This window comes from Lissotriton vulgaris, chromosome 10 (assembly GCF_964263255.1).
Source record: "Lissotriton vulgaris chromosome 10, aLisVul1.2, whole genome shotgun sequence".
In the NCBI taxonomy this organism is placed as follows: Eukaryota; Metazoa; Chordata; class Amphibia; order Caudata; family Salamandridae; genus Lissotriton; species Lissotriton vulgaris.
In genome coordinates, this window is record NC_141698.1 from 600,615,257 (window position 1) to 600,632,332 (window position 17,076).

Genomic DNA, 17,076 nt, shown 5'->3' on the forward strand with positions numbered 1-17,076 from the left:
GATTATGTTAAGTAGTTTATTAATTCCCTTTTTGTTTTTCCTTCCTCCTTCCCTTTTTCCCTTGCCTTTCCCCTTGGAGTTCCCTTTGCCTATTATTGTGAGGGGGGGGGATGTGTTATGTTGTGCTTACCATTATTCTTTGTGTTTTGCTTTAAGGCTCGTGTTAGAGCGAGCCACTCTGTAGAATGTTAATTACTGCTGTAAGGTTCGTATTCCATGTGAGAGCAGTTGAAGCCTTCCTGAGCTACTGTACAGCTGTGCTTCCTGGCTCCACCTGTTTTACCATTTATCTCAATAAATCTTATGAGATTTTACCTGCCTCCATCACTACTTTACACTGTACCAAAATAAGGTAAAGTGTGCACAGAGTCCAGGGAGTCCCCAGAGGTACAGAAGACGCTAAATTAGGTAAGTACTAACAGCTCTCTTTGTGGTAGTTAGACTTATTCAGAGGGCATGTTTAGCATTTATTGTATTCACTTCAATCAAGATGGATGCACACACTCAGAGACTGAATCCACACTAATTGGATAAATATTTAAAAAAGTATACTTGTATTTTATTTCTGGAACCAAGCAGGACTTGGTACAGGTAGGTAAAATATACTTTCAATTGTACACCTTTACACAGATATGCAATTGAGGATGGATTTGCAATTGTTACAGGTTTGTATTGCTTTAAAATGCAGTTTGAAATACACAATAGTTACTTGTAGATTACTTTTTAGTTACTTTTGGATTACTTTGAGTACTGGGGTGGTATGCCTAGATACCACACCAATACATTGTAAGATTTTTTCATACTATGCAGATTAGTTCTCTTTTCTCTATACAAACATCAGTTCAACACAATATTTTAGGCTCCCGAAATCTCTTAACATGGGTTCCTATGGGAGAAAAAGTGTTAGCAATTTCTCAGGTAAGTGCACAACCTACGAGGGGGAGTTTTGGGGGTTAGGACTAAGGTTCCCCAAGGTCTATTTGGGCACTCAAGTTGCACCATTATCGGAACTGGAGCGGCCGGGTGCAGAATGAAGGAGCCCAATGTTAGCCAATGGGGCTAAGGGGGCCTTTGGTTACAGACTACTGATGAGCAGGCCACTCTGGTGTTGAAGCAAAGCTCCTAGGGTTAAGTTCAGCACTGCATAGGCCAACGACCAGCACAGGAGCTGCACCTCCAGCTGCACAGGGGCAGCCAGGTGCAGGGTGCATAAAGGACATCGGGGACCCTGTGCTTTTCAACGGAAATCTTTGTTTCTGCGACGTTGCTACAGGCTTGGGCAGGGAGACTTCCTGAAGGCGACCATCAGCTAGAGAGGTAAGTTGGGTTCTTGAGGGATGCCTGGACACCATTGGCTGGGCCACCCAAGGATGTGGGGCATCGGTGCTGGGGTGTCTTCTGGTGTCTGTTTTTCTTACCAGCACTGTTTGCGGGGTGGTTGGTCCTTCAGGTTGAAGCTGCAGGCCTAGGCTTGAAGCTTGAGGGAGGTCAAGGATTACCAGATGCCAGGTCAGGATCGCTGGGGAGACATCCTTGTGGTGTTGGGCCATTCAAACTTGGGCTGTTGGCAACGGGTGCAGAGTGTTGCAGAATCGTGGAGTCACCAAAATCGGGATTCTGTGGGTGAGTCTTTGCTTGAGTAAACCGGTGCTCACGTGAGATAGAGTCTGTAAGATTGTTCCAGGGTAGGTCCTCTGGGCTCTGGAGATCGCTGGCTACTAGACTGACTGGGGTTCTTGCTGTAAGCAGGTCGTAGATGGGACAGGCTTGTAGGGCTGTTGCCAAAGCAGTTGGTGTCCTCTTCTTCTTCCTAGGTCAGCACAGCTCTTTGGTCCTTCTTCTTTCTTCTCCGAATCTGAGGAGGCAAGGTTCTGGGTTGTTCATAATGCTATATTTAGGGGTGTTTAAAGAGGTGTGTAGGTCAGGAATAATGGGTCCCTTCCTTGGGGTGGGTATAACCCCTATTATGCCAACCTCCAGTGGGAGGGAGTATTAGCCTTTCCCTAATTGGCTGAGTCCCCCATCTTCAAGATGGAGGGACTGAGATATGTACTTCACCTCGCCTCCCCCACCTGAGGGGTAGAGTTGGCAAAGGTAGGACACCTCTGCTTGTTTTTCCCACTGATTCTCCCACCCAAAGTGGGGTCCAGAACCGGTGGGAGCCAGTTACTGGGGCCAGCAAAAGGAAGGTACAACTTCCAAATGCAGCAGGACATTGAGGCTTTCCCTTTTGTGGACCCAGCCCATCATGGGGGAAAGAGGCAAGAAACATCTGCCCAGGATGGGCTTGGTTTCTTGACCCAGAGAGAGGAGCCTCTCTACCCAGGGGTCCAGAAACCTTTCTGGTGGTGGCTTATGGCATGCAGCCATTCAGAAACCACACCAGGGCTGGTTGATTTTCAGGGGGCTTCTCTAAGATTCCCTCTGAGTGCATTTTACATTAAATCCAACACTGGCATCAATGTGGGTTTAATGTGCTGAGAGGTTTGCTATCAAACTTCCTAGTTTTTAGTAAAACCATTATGGAGCTGTGGAGTTTGTAATGACCAACTCCCAAACCATATATTCTTCATGGCTTTACTACACTTACAATGTCTAAGTATGGGCTTAGACACAATATGGGCATAGGGTTCCTACCACTGTACCCTCACCTTAGGGCTAGTGCACTCTGCTAGAGCAGTGACTTACCTAGGCCTCAGGCAGTGGGTTGCAGGCATGGCACTTAGGGAGGAGTGCCATGTCGACTGTTCACTTTTCTCTGCAATGGCAGTGTGTGGGTTTTAAGGTATAGGGCTTCCAAGGGTGGCATAATAGGTGCTGCAGCTCGTAGAGGCATTCTCCGGTCACAGTGCCCTTGGTACCCATGGTACCTTTTACAAGCTGCTTACCTGTGGCCAGAGATGTGCCAATTGTGGATACAAAGATACAGTCTTGGGAAAGAACACAGGCCCTGGGAACCGGATCGTCGGAGAACCAGGATACAACAAGCCAGGTTGCATCAGATGTCAGGCAAAACATGAGGGTAACCATGCAAAAAAGGACACTTTCCTACATGATCTACACACAGGAATGAACCACCTTACAGTCATACTCCTTATCAACCCCCTCCCCCACTTCCCTGCCATGGAGCCTCCTTTTCTCATAGGACATATCCCCCCTAAAGTCACCTCTTGGAACCAATTCAACACCTTTGACAATATCACCATACTCAATATTCTTACAGCACTGAAACCCTCAAACCACTACAGTGATCCTTCACCTTCGAACTTCTTCAAAGAGATGAAGAAGTCTATACTCCCACTGTGTGGACCAAGTTAGTAAATGCCTCCCTACCTCAAGGTGTAATTCCATATTGCCTAAAGTCGGGGCAGGTAACCCCTATTCTGAAAAAACCCTCAGTGGATCACGAAGTCCTAAATAACTTCTGTCCAATCAATAACATTCCAACTCAGGCGAAGCTCCACAAGAAATCGGTGCATGTCCAACTATGTAACCATATAGATCAATTCCATTTCCTAGACCAATTCAAATCTGGCTTTCGTCAGGGTCACAGCACTGAAATGGCCCTTACACACATAATTTACGACGTGCTAAAAATGCTGGATCAGAACAAATCTTGACTTCTATTCCTCCTCGACCTCTCGTCAACTGTCAAACATGACAACCTGCTAGAAATACTGGAATGCAGGATGGGACTCTCTGGGTCAGTGTTAAAATTGTTCGCCTCATTTCTCCACAAAAGAATCAAGGTCAATCAGTTCTTGTGCAATTCCACTCTGATCACACTAGGGTTTCCACAGGGGTCAACACTAACCCACTCTCTTCAACATGTTCATGGAGCCTTTTACTGAAATTCTAAAATCTTCTTACATTCACTATCACATGTATGCTGACGGCACTCAATTGTACCTGAAAATCTCTTCCCCTGATGATATCAGGGCTCTCAACACTACTCTACATAAAATCCAAAATGTATTGACCTCCAGCCACCTCAAACTAAACTCTCTCAAACTGGAATTCCTCCTAATCGCACCACCCAAGCAATTTCCCATTATTGAAGAATATATATAACAACAAACAGCCCTCAAATGCATAGCACACGTTATAGATTCCATGAGATCACTGTGAATCAGGCTAGATAAGAACATGAACATGCAGAAACACCTCAGTATAGACACCAAAAGAAAGAACTTAAAATGAGTATCTTTAGAAAAATAAAACCCTTTCTTCCCACCTAATGACTTCAAGTCTGCTGTTCAAGCCCTAGTCATTTCTAGGTTGGAATATCGAAGTGCATCCCTTTGAGGTCGACCTAGGTGCAAGGTAGCTCCTCTAAGGGCCTCACTTAACTCTGCTGCAAGGCTCATCACAAGATACAAAAGGAACAACCACATCCCTCCTTATTTGAAATCTCTAAATTGGCTTCCATATGAGGCTAGAATTGAATTATAAATTGCCTGCATGACCCACAAAGCCCTACACTTCAATTCCTCATTGTACCTTGCACACAAACTGGAGCCATCTGGCGGCTGCAGATCCTCCAGAAGCACCAGCACAATATAACTGATGCCATAAACATTTCATAAAAGGAAAACCTACAACCGTGCCTTCTCAGGTATTGGCCTGAGAATTTGGAACTCCCTGATCCCTGAAACCAGACAGAATACCTCAACTGCAGCTTTAAAAAAAGAAGTTAAAGTCTTACTGATGAATACTTTTCTGAACCAGACTTCACAAACTTCTCCCTGTGGATAACGATAAGGTGCATTCTCTTCACCTATGTTTATTACTTACTGTCTTCGCTCCTGTATGTTGACGTGTCAGCCTTGTGCTGTAGGGGGCTCTCTTCCATCAACTTGGTGTTGCTACATCCTTTATCACTCTTGAATATGTAGTTGTTTTGCACTGCATGTGTATTTTCCCTGAACATATGTAAAGTGCTCTGAGACCCTCTTGGGTCATGTTCCCACTATATACAACTCTATAAATAAATAAATAAATAAAGCTCATGGATCTGAGCCCATGTGACTATATAGTTCTTAAACATAATGGCAGCATAGACCCAGGTGCCTGCCAGCAGTATCCAGGTGTTTCTGCCCATGCCACAATCTGTCTTCCAGCTTCCTGATTCACAGTCTCATTTTCACATTCAGACAACGACAGACAGAAACAAGCACTGGCAAAGCCTATAGGGCTCACCTTTGGAACCTACTGCTTTGCAAATGGTTTAGCTATATGGCACAGAATACCCAATGGTGTGCTTCATGGCATGCCTGAAGAATTTTGTCAAAAGTAAAAAGCTTTTGACTTGACCAGCGGAGTCATTTTGTAGGTGCGCGAACCACGCATGCACACGCCTACAAAAAAGTGCAGGCCCTTTTTTTTTTTTTAGTTACCGATCTGAGCTGGGCCAGTAACTACAAAGACTAGGAAAAACCAGTAAAAGTGTTCTTATTTTTTTTAAGACAGGTGTGGGAACCAAAATGGGGAAGAATCAACATGGGGGCACAACACTTGGACAAGGGGAGGAAGAAACCCAGGCCCGAGTGCAAGTTTTTAAACAGGTTGGGGGAAGCAACACGGAAGTGGAAGCAACATGGGCCATAGGTGGAGCCAAAGCAGCATAGGGGATGAATGGAAGAAGCAACAGGGGTGTATGGGTGGGTAAAGCAATATGGGGGAGAAGGGGAAGAAGCAAAACTGGGCAAGAGGGTGAGTTTTTAAAGTTGGAAGAGGAAGCAACATGGGGGCGGCAGCAGCATGGGGCTCTTGTGGGGGCCACAGCACACAGTGGATGAGAGATTGAAGCAGCAGGGGTGCTTGGATGGGAAGCAACAAGGGGCTTGGGTGGGGAATAAAGCGGGCAAAAGAGGGTAACGAGGAGCTGGTGCAGATAAAGCACACAGAGGAAAAAGCAATGCAGTGGAAGTCGCGTAGAAGCACACAGCCAGACAGAGGAATACAGAGTATGGCGTGGCGAAGAGAAACCCAGAAGTTTCTTTTTAAAACCTTTATGATCAGCTGGATCAGGGCACAATAATCTTGAAAGCCATTAAGTAAGCGTGAAAATGAATGTACTTTCATATAATGCTTAAACAAAAAGAAAAAGTGGAGCCTGAAAATAAAGCAGTGGGAGGACATAGTAGTGTGCCCATGCTCCATGGGTGGGACAAAGACAAGAAGAGGAAGTAAAGCCTATGCAGTTAATGAATAAGAAACAAGCCAATTAAGGCAACAATGAAGTCAACCAATGGTAGGCAGGGGGCAGCCTCTGCACCTTCAGTAAGATAACATTGCGTTTCATAACATAGAGCACACGCGCTGTTCAGACAAAATCTAATGGGGGACAAGAAGGCAGGAAAATAAATTGCTTATGTGAGATCCATACCATGCTAGGATACATATGGACATGCTAGTCACCCAGCAGTAAAAACCTCATCACAATATGTGCTACCCAGCTTCCCCTCTTCATCACATTGTGTGATACTGAACATAGTACCTCAGCTCTCTCATTAATCCCCAGTAAGAGCAAAAGTAAAAGTCATACATGAATGGACATGAGCAGCTATTAAGATTCTCTTTATAGCAACATGTTTAATCATTCTCACTGTACATTATAGTTGAGGGTCCACTCAACAGCATGTCAGGACTCAGGACATTAGTAATGAATGTGATAGGAAAAGAAGGTGCTTATGCAGACCAACAAATGTTACCTGTGATGGAGGATGGGCTGCAAGTCTTAGTTACGGAACATAGGTAGAGGGGGAGCAATATTGTCAGAAAGATGGAGTGAAAGAGAACGAGAGGATGAGGCAGGAAACACAAAAAAGTGAGGGGGATAGAAAGATGGGAAACGCCTCAAAAAGTGTGCTAGGCAAACAAAACAGAGGGAGGGACTGAAACTGAGAAAATGACTGAAGATGGAGGAAGAGACAGAAAGAGGGAAAGACACCTTGCACTATGCAATAGATGTTTTTTCATATAGCCTTATAGCCCGCCGTAGAGGGCTATACTGGCTATTAAAGGCCCTCTCCAGGCCCGAGCCGAAGGCGAGGGCCTTTAACAAGGGATAGGGACTTTAATAGCCGGTATAGCCCAGCTACGAAGGGCTATAAGGCTATTAGAACATTCTGTCACTTGAGGGCAGAATGTTCTAACAAAAAAAAACAAAGCCTTACGGGAGCGCGAAGGGGTTGGAATCCCCTCAGGGTCTCTGAAGCCTTTGTTCACAGCCAGAGCTGTGAACAAAGAAACATTGGAATGTTGGAGCTCCAGGCTTATACCAGCCATTATAAACCAGGAGCACTTCATTGCTTTCAATGGAGCTCCCAACATTCCAATGTTCTAATAAACAATATATGACTGCGCTTAAGACTGCCTCATAAAATTACATTAACCGTGCAAGTTGCTAACACATGTGCAATTCACTGTTAGAGCATGTATCAGAATTATTAGTTTTCTTGTAAAGTCTGACCGTCAGACTCTCATCCGATACATTTCTTCAAGTTAGACCGGTTGAAATTAGTGGCTGAAAAAGGCACCTGTAAATATCAGGGAGTGTAAATGTTCATGTAGTGAGTACCAAACCAGCATGCTATTCCCCTTGTTTAGTACAAAACAATCCCAAGGGCATCATTATTTATTGGGTGCGATAAATTGTGATGCAAGTACGTAAGACTCCCAATCGAGGTCAAAATAAATGTTTGCCTTATGCTTACCAAGAGAGAGCTAGAATGTATTGGGGGATAGTGACCCTACTTTAACATTGGTAACTTCTTTCTCCATGAGTAGACCATAGCACTACTAACCTTTGGTGGCAGATGATTAATAGTTGTAGGGTGCGGGCCTTTTTACCATAACAACACTGGTGGAAAATGCCTACAGTGTCTCCCAATGAAAGTCAGTGTAGTATGTTATGACAATTTATGGGAAAATTGCGCCAACACTGCATAATTTACCACCATTTTTGTCAAACCTTGGATGAACCCTAAACTGAAGGCATGCCCATTTTAACAGAATTTGAGATTCCTGAATACCTCCTTTTTTAAAAGGATACATTTTACCCACATACTCCACAATTAATTACACTACTAGGTAAGTGTAAGTAAGTGCATGTCTGTGCAAGGTAGTCTTAGAGTACATGCATGGAATTGTACCATCAAGTACATTTACCATTACCACTCCACAAACATATAAGAAATATCCTCTGTAAGAATACACAAGGTAAAGAGGCGCAAGAGATGAAGCGAAGTACTTACCGTTTTAGCTTTGCTGAGGTGTGTCATCCGGATGTAACCCTTGTCATGGTGACAAAGGTAGGTGAAGTAGGGGGGCGCGCAGATCCACAGATAGATGCAGGGAATCCAGTAGAGAATCAAATTATGAAAACACGGAGTAAAGTCAGGGTTTTCTGTATGCCACGTCAGATTTAGATCCTAAAACGAAAATATAATTGTAACCACAGTCTCAAACTATGTCATTGTAAGCACTACTGCGTAACAGATTCAAATTGCACAATTATGTTTTATTAAGCCACGCATGTACAACAGGGGAGCACACATTTTCTCCCAGACGCATAAATGCAGAGGTTATCACTGTCACTTTGGTTTATTGACAAGTATTGAGCCGTTCTCCACTGTTGGAGCAGTCAGAGCTGTGTATCAAGTGTCTTCATTTCTCATTGGCCGCCATGTTCATAAGTGAACATTTTGAAGGTCTGTAAACAGGTAGGACTTAGAGCTAAAGAGAGAATGTGTGATGTACTCTGAAGCTGCTCTATTTAGTACACAGTCCACATCTTTAAACGATCAGTTATTCATGCACTGCTTAGTAGGCATGTTTACCTATGTCTAAGCGCCGCCAGTTTTGACAGACTTGGACGGCTAATATACAATGAGGTACCATAATTCACCCATAATCACACTATTTGGGCAAGATTCCACCTCAGATTGCCTGGTTGCAAAATGAACACCACACCTCCCCTCTACTGGATCAAAACTTTTCTGATGACACTTTAGGTAATAAAGAAAACTGGTGTCAGTGCTTAATTTGTACAATGAATACAATAAATTAAAATAAAAAGATAAGTACAGGAGTCTAAAGTCTTTCTCAGGAGACCGATAGCACAGCTGTATGGTGGGATTGCTGAACACCAAGACACCCTAGCCTTGCTTCCACCTCATGACTCTTTCTTACATCACCCTACACTTCATGTCTCTTTATCTCAGTGTTGCAAGTTCTTTTTCATCTCTGGTTTTTCAGTCTTTCTCTTCCTACTTTGTTCTCCCTTTTCCGCTCTTCTGGCTCAAAATCTGATTGAGAAAAATTAAGTTCCTACCCTGTTCAATGGAATAGTGCAGTGAAGACACATGGTCCAATTCACAGCACTGGTGTGGTGGCCTTGCAATTGTGGCGGGCGGCCCGCAATCGTAGCGGGGTCCACACTCATCTCATAGTGGGTGCAATTCATTGTGGCGGGACTTCCGCACTGCAGTTATTCACTGCGGAAGTGCTGCCATGAGTGCAGGGCCCCTGTCACAACTGTGGGGCCCCCACCACGACTATGGGGCCTCCGTGACAAGTGCAAGATTGCCCCATCTTGTTACTCCAGAACTCCAAATTGTTCGGCATCACTTACGTGAAATGCTATGGACGAGCTAAGAGAGGCTTAGAACTGCAGATGGAGTAGGTGTTGGGCTTTCTCACATATTGTTTGCTAAATGATCGCTCTGTTCATACAGTGAAAATCCTCAAACTACTCATGTGAGAGGACATTAATTTGACTATTGAGCTTGGAACAAGCACCTTTTTTTAAAATACGGATAATCTTTAACCATGTTTTCTGCCGTTCCAATAAGCCAATCAATACTAGGGACCCCACCTCAAAACAGGCCATGTACTATAAGTAACCCAGCCATCAATGTGGCAGACTCCTAACTAAAGGAGGGCATCCAGCACTGCAATGCGACATTCAGTAGATGTGAATTAATACCCAGGTACAATCACGTGCCACAGCAGAGAAAAAAGGGGCTAGCAGCTTTGCTATTACCAGCATTTGGTGATACGTACACACAGGAGGAAACCCCACATTTAGGATATCCACCTCTAATGCCCATCTCAAGTTCACTACATACAATCAGGAGAAACAAGTGGCCCCTGTCATACCATACTACACAGATTTACACAGGGAGCGACGGTTGAATTTGGAGAATGTCCCTTTTGCTAAACCTATGAGATCTACCCTAAAGGCAGCCATCCAGAATAAGCAAAGTTATTATGATTCACAGACTTGGATAAACAACACGAGGCAGCAAGAATCCTGCTAAAGAAAATGAGAAACTGAACAGTGGATGTCAGGGATGAGGGTAACCGGGGGTAACACACTTTTTTATATTTATTTCTACAAGTTTCAAGAAAGAAGATGCAACCAAATGTAAACCAGTAATAGTAAGAGATCGAAAACAAGATGAAGTATGTGCATTGAGACAATCTAGTTCTTTTCTCTAAAAAATGTGAGGGTAGGGAACAAACAATACTGCAGGAGTAATATGTCCTCCTGCTACTGATGTACAATTACATCAATGCATTAAAACAGTGAGAAGGCGATAGTCCACAATGGAGGAAAATGGCAGAAATTACCTTGTTGCATGAAAGGAAGACATTAGTTCACAAAGCAGTAAAACCATTCATTGTATAATTCTTGGTACCCCAATGCCTTCATAAGTGACAAGTGGTCCACAGAGCGGAGAGTCATTTTACCCATCCCCATGTATAACCTCTGGTTAGTTTGCTTCTGATTCGTTTTGGTTTAAGGCCTACATGTTATTAAATGGTTATTAAATGGTTTGTTCTAGGTGCATTTATGAATGTAGGTGAGTTTGCTGAAGGTACAATAGTTCCATACTGTGCATTAAGGTGCTACCCAGGGCCTCTTACATGATTACCACAGGAGCTCCTATTTAAGAAACAGGTCAGCCGGACATTCCAGTAATTCTTTTCTGTTGGGAGGACATTTTCCAGGAATGTTACTCACCATAGTTGCTGCATTTAGGGTTCTCCCCAGGTCCTCATATAGAATTTGCTTGGGAGGGTTTCCAGGCTTCCATTTAATTCCGAAAATGGTAGAGTTTGAAATCGGAAATTTACAATGGTAAGAGGTGACACTTAGATGTTTTTCCCTCCATGCAAATTGCCAGAATCTTTACAGGCCAATTGGCTACATTGATCTACTGTATGACCATTAACTAGCAGCAAGTAGGAAAGGGGACAACATGTGTTTGGATGCCTAAATATTCCCTGAAATACCTTATAAGTTGTGGGATCAGGAAGTGAATCAGATTAATTTCTTCCAAATGCAATCAGATTCCCTAGCGCTAAAATATGAAGACTTGGAAAATTGTGCTAGCTGGGAAAACATGAGGATTCGAGGACTACAAGAAGGAATGGAAGGCCCTGCCCTAAAGCCATTCATGATAGGCCTCTCCTCGGAAGTGATAGGCAATGATCGGGTTCAAATGAAACTCAACAGGCAGCTCAGGGTGGGTCAAACAAAGATAGTAAAAGTGAGATGACCCAGAGATGTTCTTGAGAAAATTCAGTATCCAGGTTAAGGAGCAGATTTTGAGGGCAGGGCGGCAAAAGAAAGGAGTAAAGTTTCAGGGATTTGAATACACTCTGTACCAAAATGTTGCCCTAGCCACCGAACTGCTGTGTCAATAATATAGACCAATTGTGAAGAAACTTAAGAAAGAGAAAATATGTTACAAATGAGTTTAACTCTTTGGTATTATATTCGAATATCACAACAAAATGCATTGAGCCTCAAGCAAATTGGTGTCAGTCCAGATTTCAAATCTTCAACTGGACTATAATCACGAGGGGTGTGAACAGTCAGGACGCCAGCAGCTCCCGAACAAGAAAGCCATGGAACGGAACACATGGGTGACTCATGGGCCTCAAAAGCAATGTGAACTGAAGAAAGAAACCACTACAGAAAGGGGCAAACCACTGATTTGAGCTTATTGATACTCATAGAAAATTTTCAAATGGAGCAGCTACTCAATGACCTTATTGTACAAAGTTGAAAAGAAGGCATATTTAAGATCCAGAATAATGGGACAGACTGCTGCATATCGATGATGATATAGTGGACGGACCAATGGGAGGCACACAAATTGCAATCACTTCTGGACATCATATGAAGTTTGTTGAACTGCTAATAGGTAAATAGTTAGTCTGGGCGATGAACTCTGTTCTGCTCATGGAGTTTGCAGAGTTTTCCGCACTCCACATTACGCGGGGCTCGCAAAGTTCCGAAAAACTCAGAGCAGAGTTTTTTCCTTGCTCGCGTTCGTTAATGTCAAGTTGGTGAGCACGAGCGAGGAAAATCCACCTCCCGGTGAGATTTTTCCTTGTTCGCGATCGTCAACATCAAGTTGAAGATGCTGAGGAAGATCTTCAAATGGCTCCCAAGCAACAACTAGAAAAATTATCACTCACACCCAAGTCATCTGCAGGTTAGACTAGGGAAGTATCCTCCACGTTGGGATCACCAAGCAACTCACTGGAAGACTAGAAACCGTCCAGCACTTGGCAGACATACTCATCTTCAACCTCTTGCACAGAACTCACATCACACCACACCTCAGAGATCCATTGGCTCCTGATACACAAATGCGCTCATTTCAAACCCCTCACGCAAACATTAAAGGTACTACACAACGTAGACCCCACTTACTTGAACAGTTGCATATCCTTCGATCAAGCACCCAGACACCTCCCCTCCGCAGGATTCCTACTTGCACACATCACGCACATAAACAGAACCAGATTAGGAGGACATGGTTCTCTTACATCAATCCTGAAGAATGGAACAGGCTCCCACTCCACATCAGAGCCTCCTGCTCATGCTCTCTACTTAAATTCCGCAAGAAGCTGGAGACCTGGTTTTTCAACTAATCAACCTACCATAGACAGGGCTAGACACACACCTGCTTAACTGCAGGATACCCTTGTGGGTGATAGTGTGCTTTACAAATACTCATAACATAATATAACAAGGTGGGACCTTACCTGGCATGTATCTTACAGAATAAATAAGAGAAGGGATGCATAGAAGAAACACAACAGTTGACTGGAGTCAGGAGGGCGTTTAAAGACGAGGACAAAAGAGAGGCTTTTTATTTCTTTTACACCACCTTACATGTGGCAGAACATCCATTAGAAAATCGATCAAGAAGCATATGTGGGGAGCTGCTCTCTGTTCAAGCTAACACTAGGGCAACCAAAAGCCCTAGAGCCCCCCAAATTTGAGGAGGAAGTTGTGGCATCTATAAAATTCTTTAAATTAAATATGACTCCTCACCCTGATTAGTTTACAGGAGAGCCCTGCATACCATTTTCAGCAATACAGGTGCCTCATCTCACATAATTGTTCAGTACATTTACACAAGATGTATTAGTCATACCCACAATGGCTGAATTCAACATTTCTTTAATATTTAAGCAAGAGAAATACTCCAAACGGTTTGCATTTTACAGGCCAATAACACTTTTAAACATTGACACAAAAATGTGGACAAAAATGATGGGCACAAGATTTTATTCTATCCTACCTGATATCAACCCAGTCAATCTGTTTTTCTAAAGCATGGGCAACCCCATAATAATATTAATCGAGATGTCCACCTGCTTGAAAAGGCTAAAATGAAATTGATCCCAACTATGTTAGTAACATTTGAGACTGTTAATGTTTTTGGCCGCTTGGACTGGCATTTTCTATTGAAAGTCATGGGAGAAATGGGTTTACACTACACTTCATAGTAATGATTGGGGCAGAATACAAAGCTCCTCTCTTGAGAGACTGAATGCAATTGGGGGAGCTTATTGAACATTTGTACTGAGGTGCGGGACCTGACAGAGTGCCCTCTGTTGCCCGTACTTGTTTGCCATTAGCATGAAGAGATTCACAAATATATAACAACCGAGGACAGTGGGCTGGGAGGTCGGAAATTCGAAGCTGATACAAGTAAAATATTCCAATTCACAAATGATGTGTTCCTATCCTTATTCTTACTATTGAATCAATCATATTACAAATACTTACAACATTTGAAAAGGTGGACGGTTTTAAAATGAATATGTTCAAGTCAGAGATTCTGAAAACCAAACCTCCTGCAATAAATGGTGGATGAACTTAACGGGCATCCTTTGTTTCAGTGGGCCATACGAAATACAAAGTGTCTGGGAATTAACTTTCCACATTGTTGTTTTTAAACTTTGGCATCATGTGCTGCATATTTAAATGGGCACTCCCTCCCTTTTTATATTGTATCTTTATGTCATTATGCTGCCTGGTGACCTATGGATCATTTTTATGTGTTCAGTACTTTTATGGTTTTTGTAACCGAATAAAGTATTTCTTGAACTTGAACTTTCCACATTACGTAGGAGATTTGTATAGATGTAACAATGCGCCACAATGCGCCATTACGGACTGCCTTGATGGAGGATTTCTGTAGATGGTCAGCATAATCGGTCCCCTGGTTGGGCAAAATTAAAGGTATTAAAATGAATGTGTAGCTAAAAGTCTGATATCTGTATCAGGCTATACCAAATTACCAATGAGCATTCCGGGTACTATTTTGACAGAAATAAAGAATACGTTTCTAAATTTTTATATGGAAAGGGAAGCTTCCTTGGGTGACCTACAAGATATTGTAAGGAAGAGAATTTGGCATGTCCAGATTTTAAGACTTACTATCAGGCACCACAACTCTCTGTTGTACCAGAAAGGAGCGCAAGAACATCAGAAACAATTTGGGTGTACATCGGTAGAGTGCTTATGGGCAGGATGCTTAGGGATCTTTTATGGAAAACAAGGCACAATAGACCATGTGTATTTGTGCTCCCTCTGAAAAATACGCTAAAAGTATGGGATGCACTGAGCTCGAAACTCCAGCAGACAATTATCCCCTTACATCACACACCTATACATTGTAATATGAATTTCTCTCATCATTGATTCCTGGCCCTTTGATCCTTAGAAAGACATTAATTTATTACATTATGATCTCAGACATGTACTCTAATGAAAACATCAAATAATTTGAGCAATACAGAAAGGACTTCGCTATTGTCAACCTTGAGAGGTTGCATTACACCCAGGTAAGACACTGGGTGATATATTTGCCAGTATATTCTGCAGAAACTCATGAACTTACTCCACTGAAAAATCTGTAAAATACACTTGCAGCTCTAAAGGCACAATATCAACATTATATTCACTACTACATACATCCGCCCCAATAAAACAATACCCATTCAGAAGAAGCAGGTCGACAGTAATAGTCAATGAATTTACGGATCTGCACCATGTGGACCTACTATAGGATATGATGAAGAATACATATAGAATGCTGGGGAGGGAGCTCATTCGATTGATATCTATACCCAGCAAAACTGAATACATTTTACTCCTCTAAAAATGCCTTATGTTGGGGGAGTGGAGCCTTAGGGGATCTTCAGCATATGTGGTGGGACTGCCCACACATTGGAAATTTCTAGAAAGGAATATCTTCAGAGAAAAAAAAAATATGAGGGTAACCAATACCAGAAGACTTAATTGCAGTTAATCCAGGCGTATAGTTCACACATATACAATTTCTTACAAGGGCAGGTAAGGTATTTCTGTGGGGTTGCCTGGGGCCTCAAACTTACATAAGCTGCAAACTGACAGAAAAAAAGTTTGTGAAAAATGATAGCAATGGAGAAAGTGACATGTGTATACATCAAGTGAGTATACATGAGATTTTGCGTCAATGTGGGCCCCCGTGTTACAGTACTTTTCGGATGGTCTACCCTAAACACTGTTGCCACCCAGATTACAATTTCTTAACTGTTCTCATACTAAATTCGAAACCAGATTGTAACTTGAATGGGTAACACATCTTGTAACGGGGTGTTAGAGCCCAGATATCTCCAGCATTTAAATATATTACTATTATAACTAAATAAGGTACAAGACAAGCAAAATCTGGATTGCAAAGTTTAAATATTTTACTCTGTGCCGTTAGAGGCTGTTTTGTGTGGTATTGGGGAGAGTTGGTTGAGTGACTTCCTAATAACCAGATATTCCCATTATACTAATTTTGGGGAAGACAATATCTCCTGCTCTGTGGACTGCAAGACATGCCATTACAGCTCTCTGGGGAACAGTGAAAATTCCCGAAAAATTGAGATTGTGGGTCTGGGAATCTTGGTCATGGAAAACTTTACTAGGTTGGAAAGGCTAAGGGTTAAGAGAAGGACTGCTCACCATTCCTCACCTACCTGCCATAAGAACAGTGAGAGATGACGTGCCCAAAATTCCTTAAGCAAAAACATTCAACCCTAGTCTTAAAGGTGCTGAAAACTATTCTATCACACCAATCACAATTCCCATTGGCAGGTCAGTCATAGGGATGGGCACTTGATAAATAACGATTTACACAACACTGACCTTGTGTGATCCTCATGGCCAGCAGGAGAGTGGTGGGCAAAGAGGAATTATGAGTTGATTGCATATTGCCATCACACCTCAAGAGGTGTAGGTGATGCAATGTGTTCCTCTAAACAAAGTTTTAACAAAAAGATGTATTCCACTAAGTGTTAGACTACCTTTTTGGATCTAAACGCTTCTTTTGGTTTTAATCCATGTATCTAAATTCAGTGGCCCTTCGTTCCTACAAGTAGAGTCACTGGTTATCTGCTCCAATCATACTAGTAACTCTTACAGTAAGTTGTGACTACTTGCCCAGGCTGTCTTTGGAAACTCAATACTACAGCTGTATTGAAGTACAGGAGATGCTGAAGTAGGGATGCTGATCCTTACCATGTGTGTCCCCAGGAATTGGCTTTTGAATTAGTTCCACTGTTTTGTTCTATTGAAATGACGTTGGGTTGCATTTCCCCTGAGTAGTGTTTTTATGTGAATGTTCTTGTTTTGTTGGTTAATTCTCAACTCAAACCAAATCAAATAGTTTTTGCTGGCAGTTAAAAGACATAACAATACAAACAGTGGATAAAAAAGTACTAAAA

At 42.6% G+C, this 17,076-nt stretch overlaps 1 protein-coding gene across 1 annotated transcript in view; it reads right to left on the reverse strand.

The window, feature by feature from the left end:
- LOC147688567 (multidrug resistance-associated protein 1-like) overlaps nt 1-17,076 on the reverse strand; it is a 900,980-nt gene that overhangs the window by 821,900 nt on the left and 62,004 nt on the right. The window contains exon 2 of the mRNA XM_086941435.1: nt 8,259-8,435. Within this exon, the coding sequence (XP_086797561.1) occupies nt 8,259-8,435 (177 nt within the window). The remainder of the gene's footprint in view (nt 1-8,258; nt 8,436-17,076) is intronic.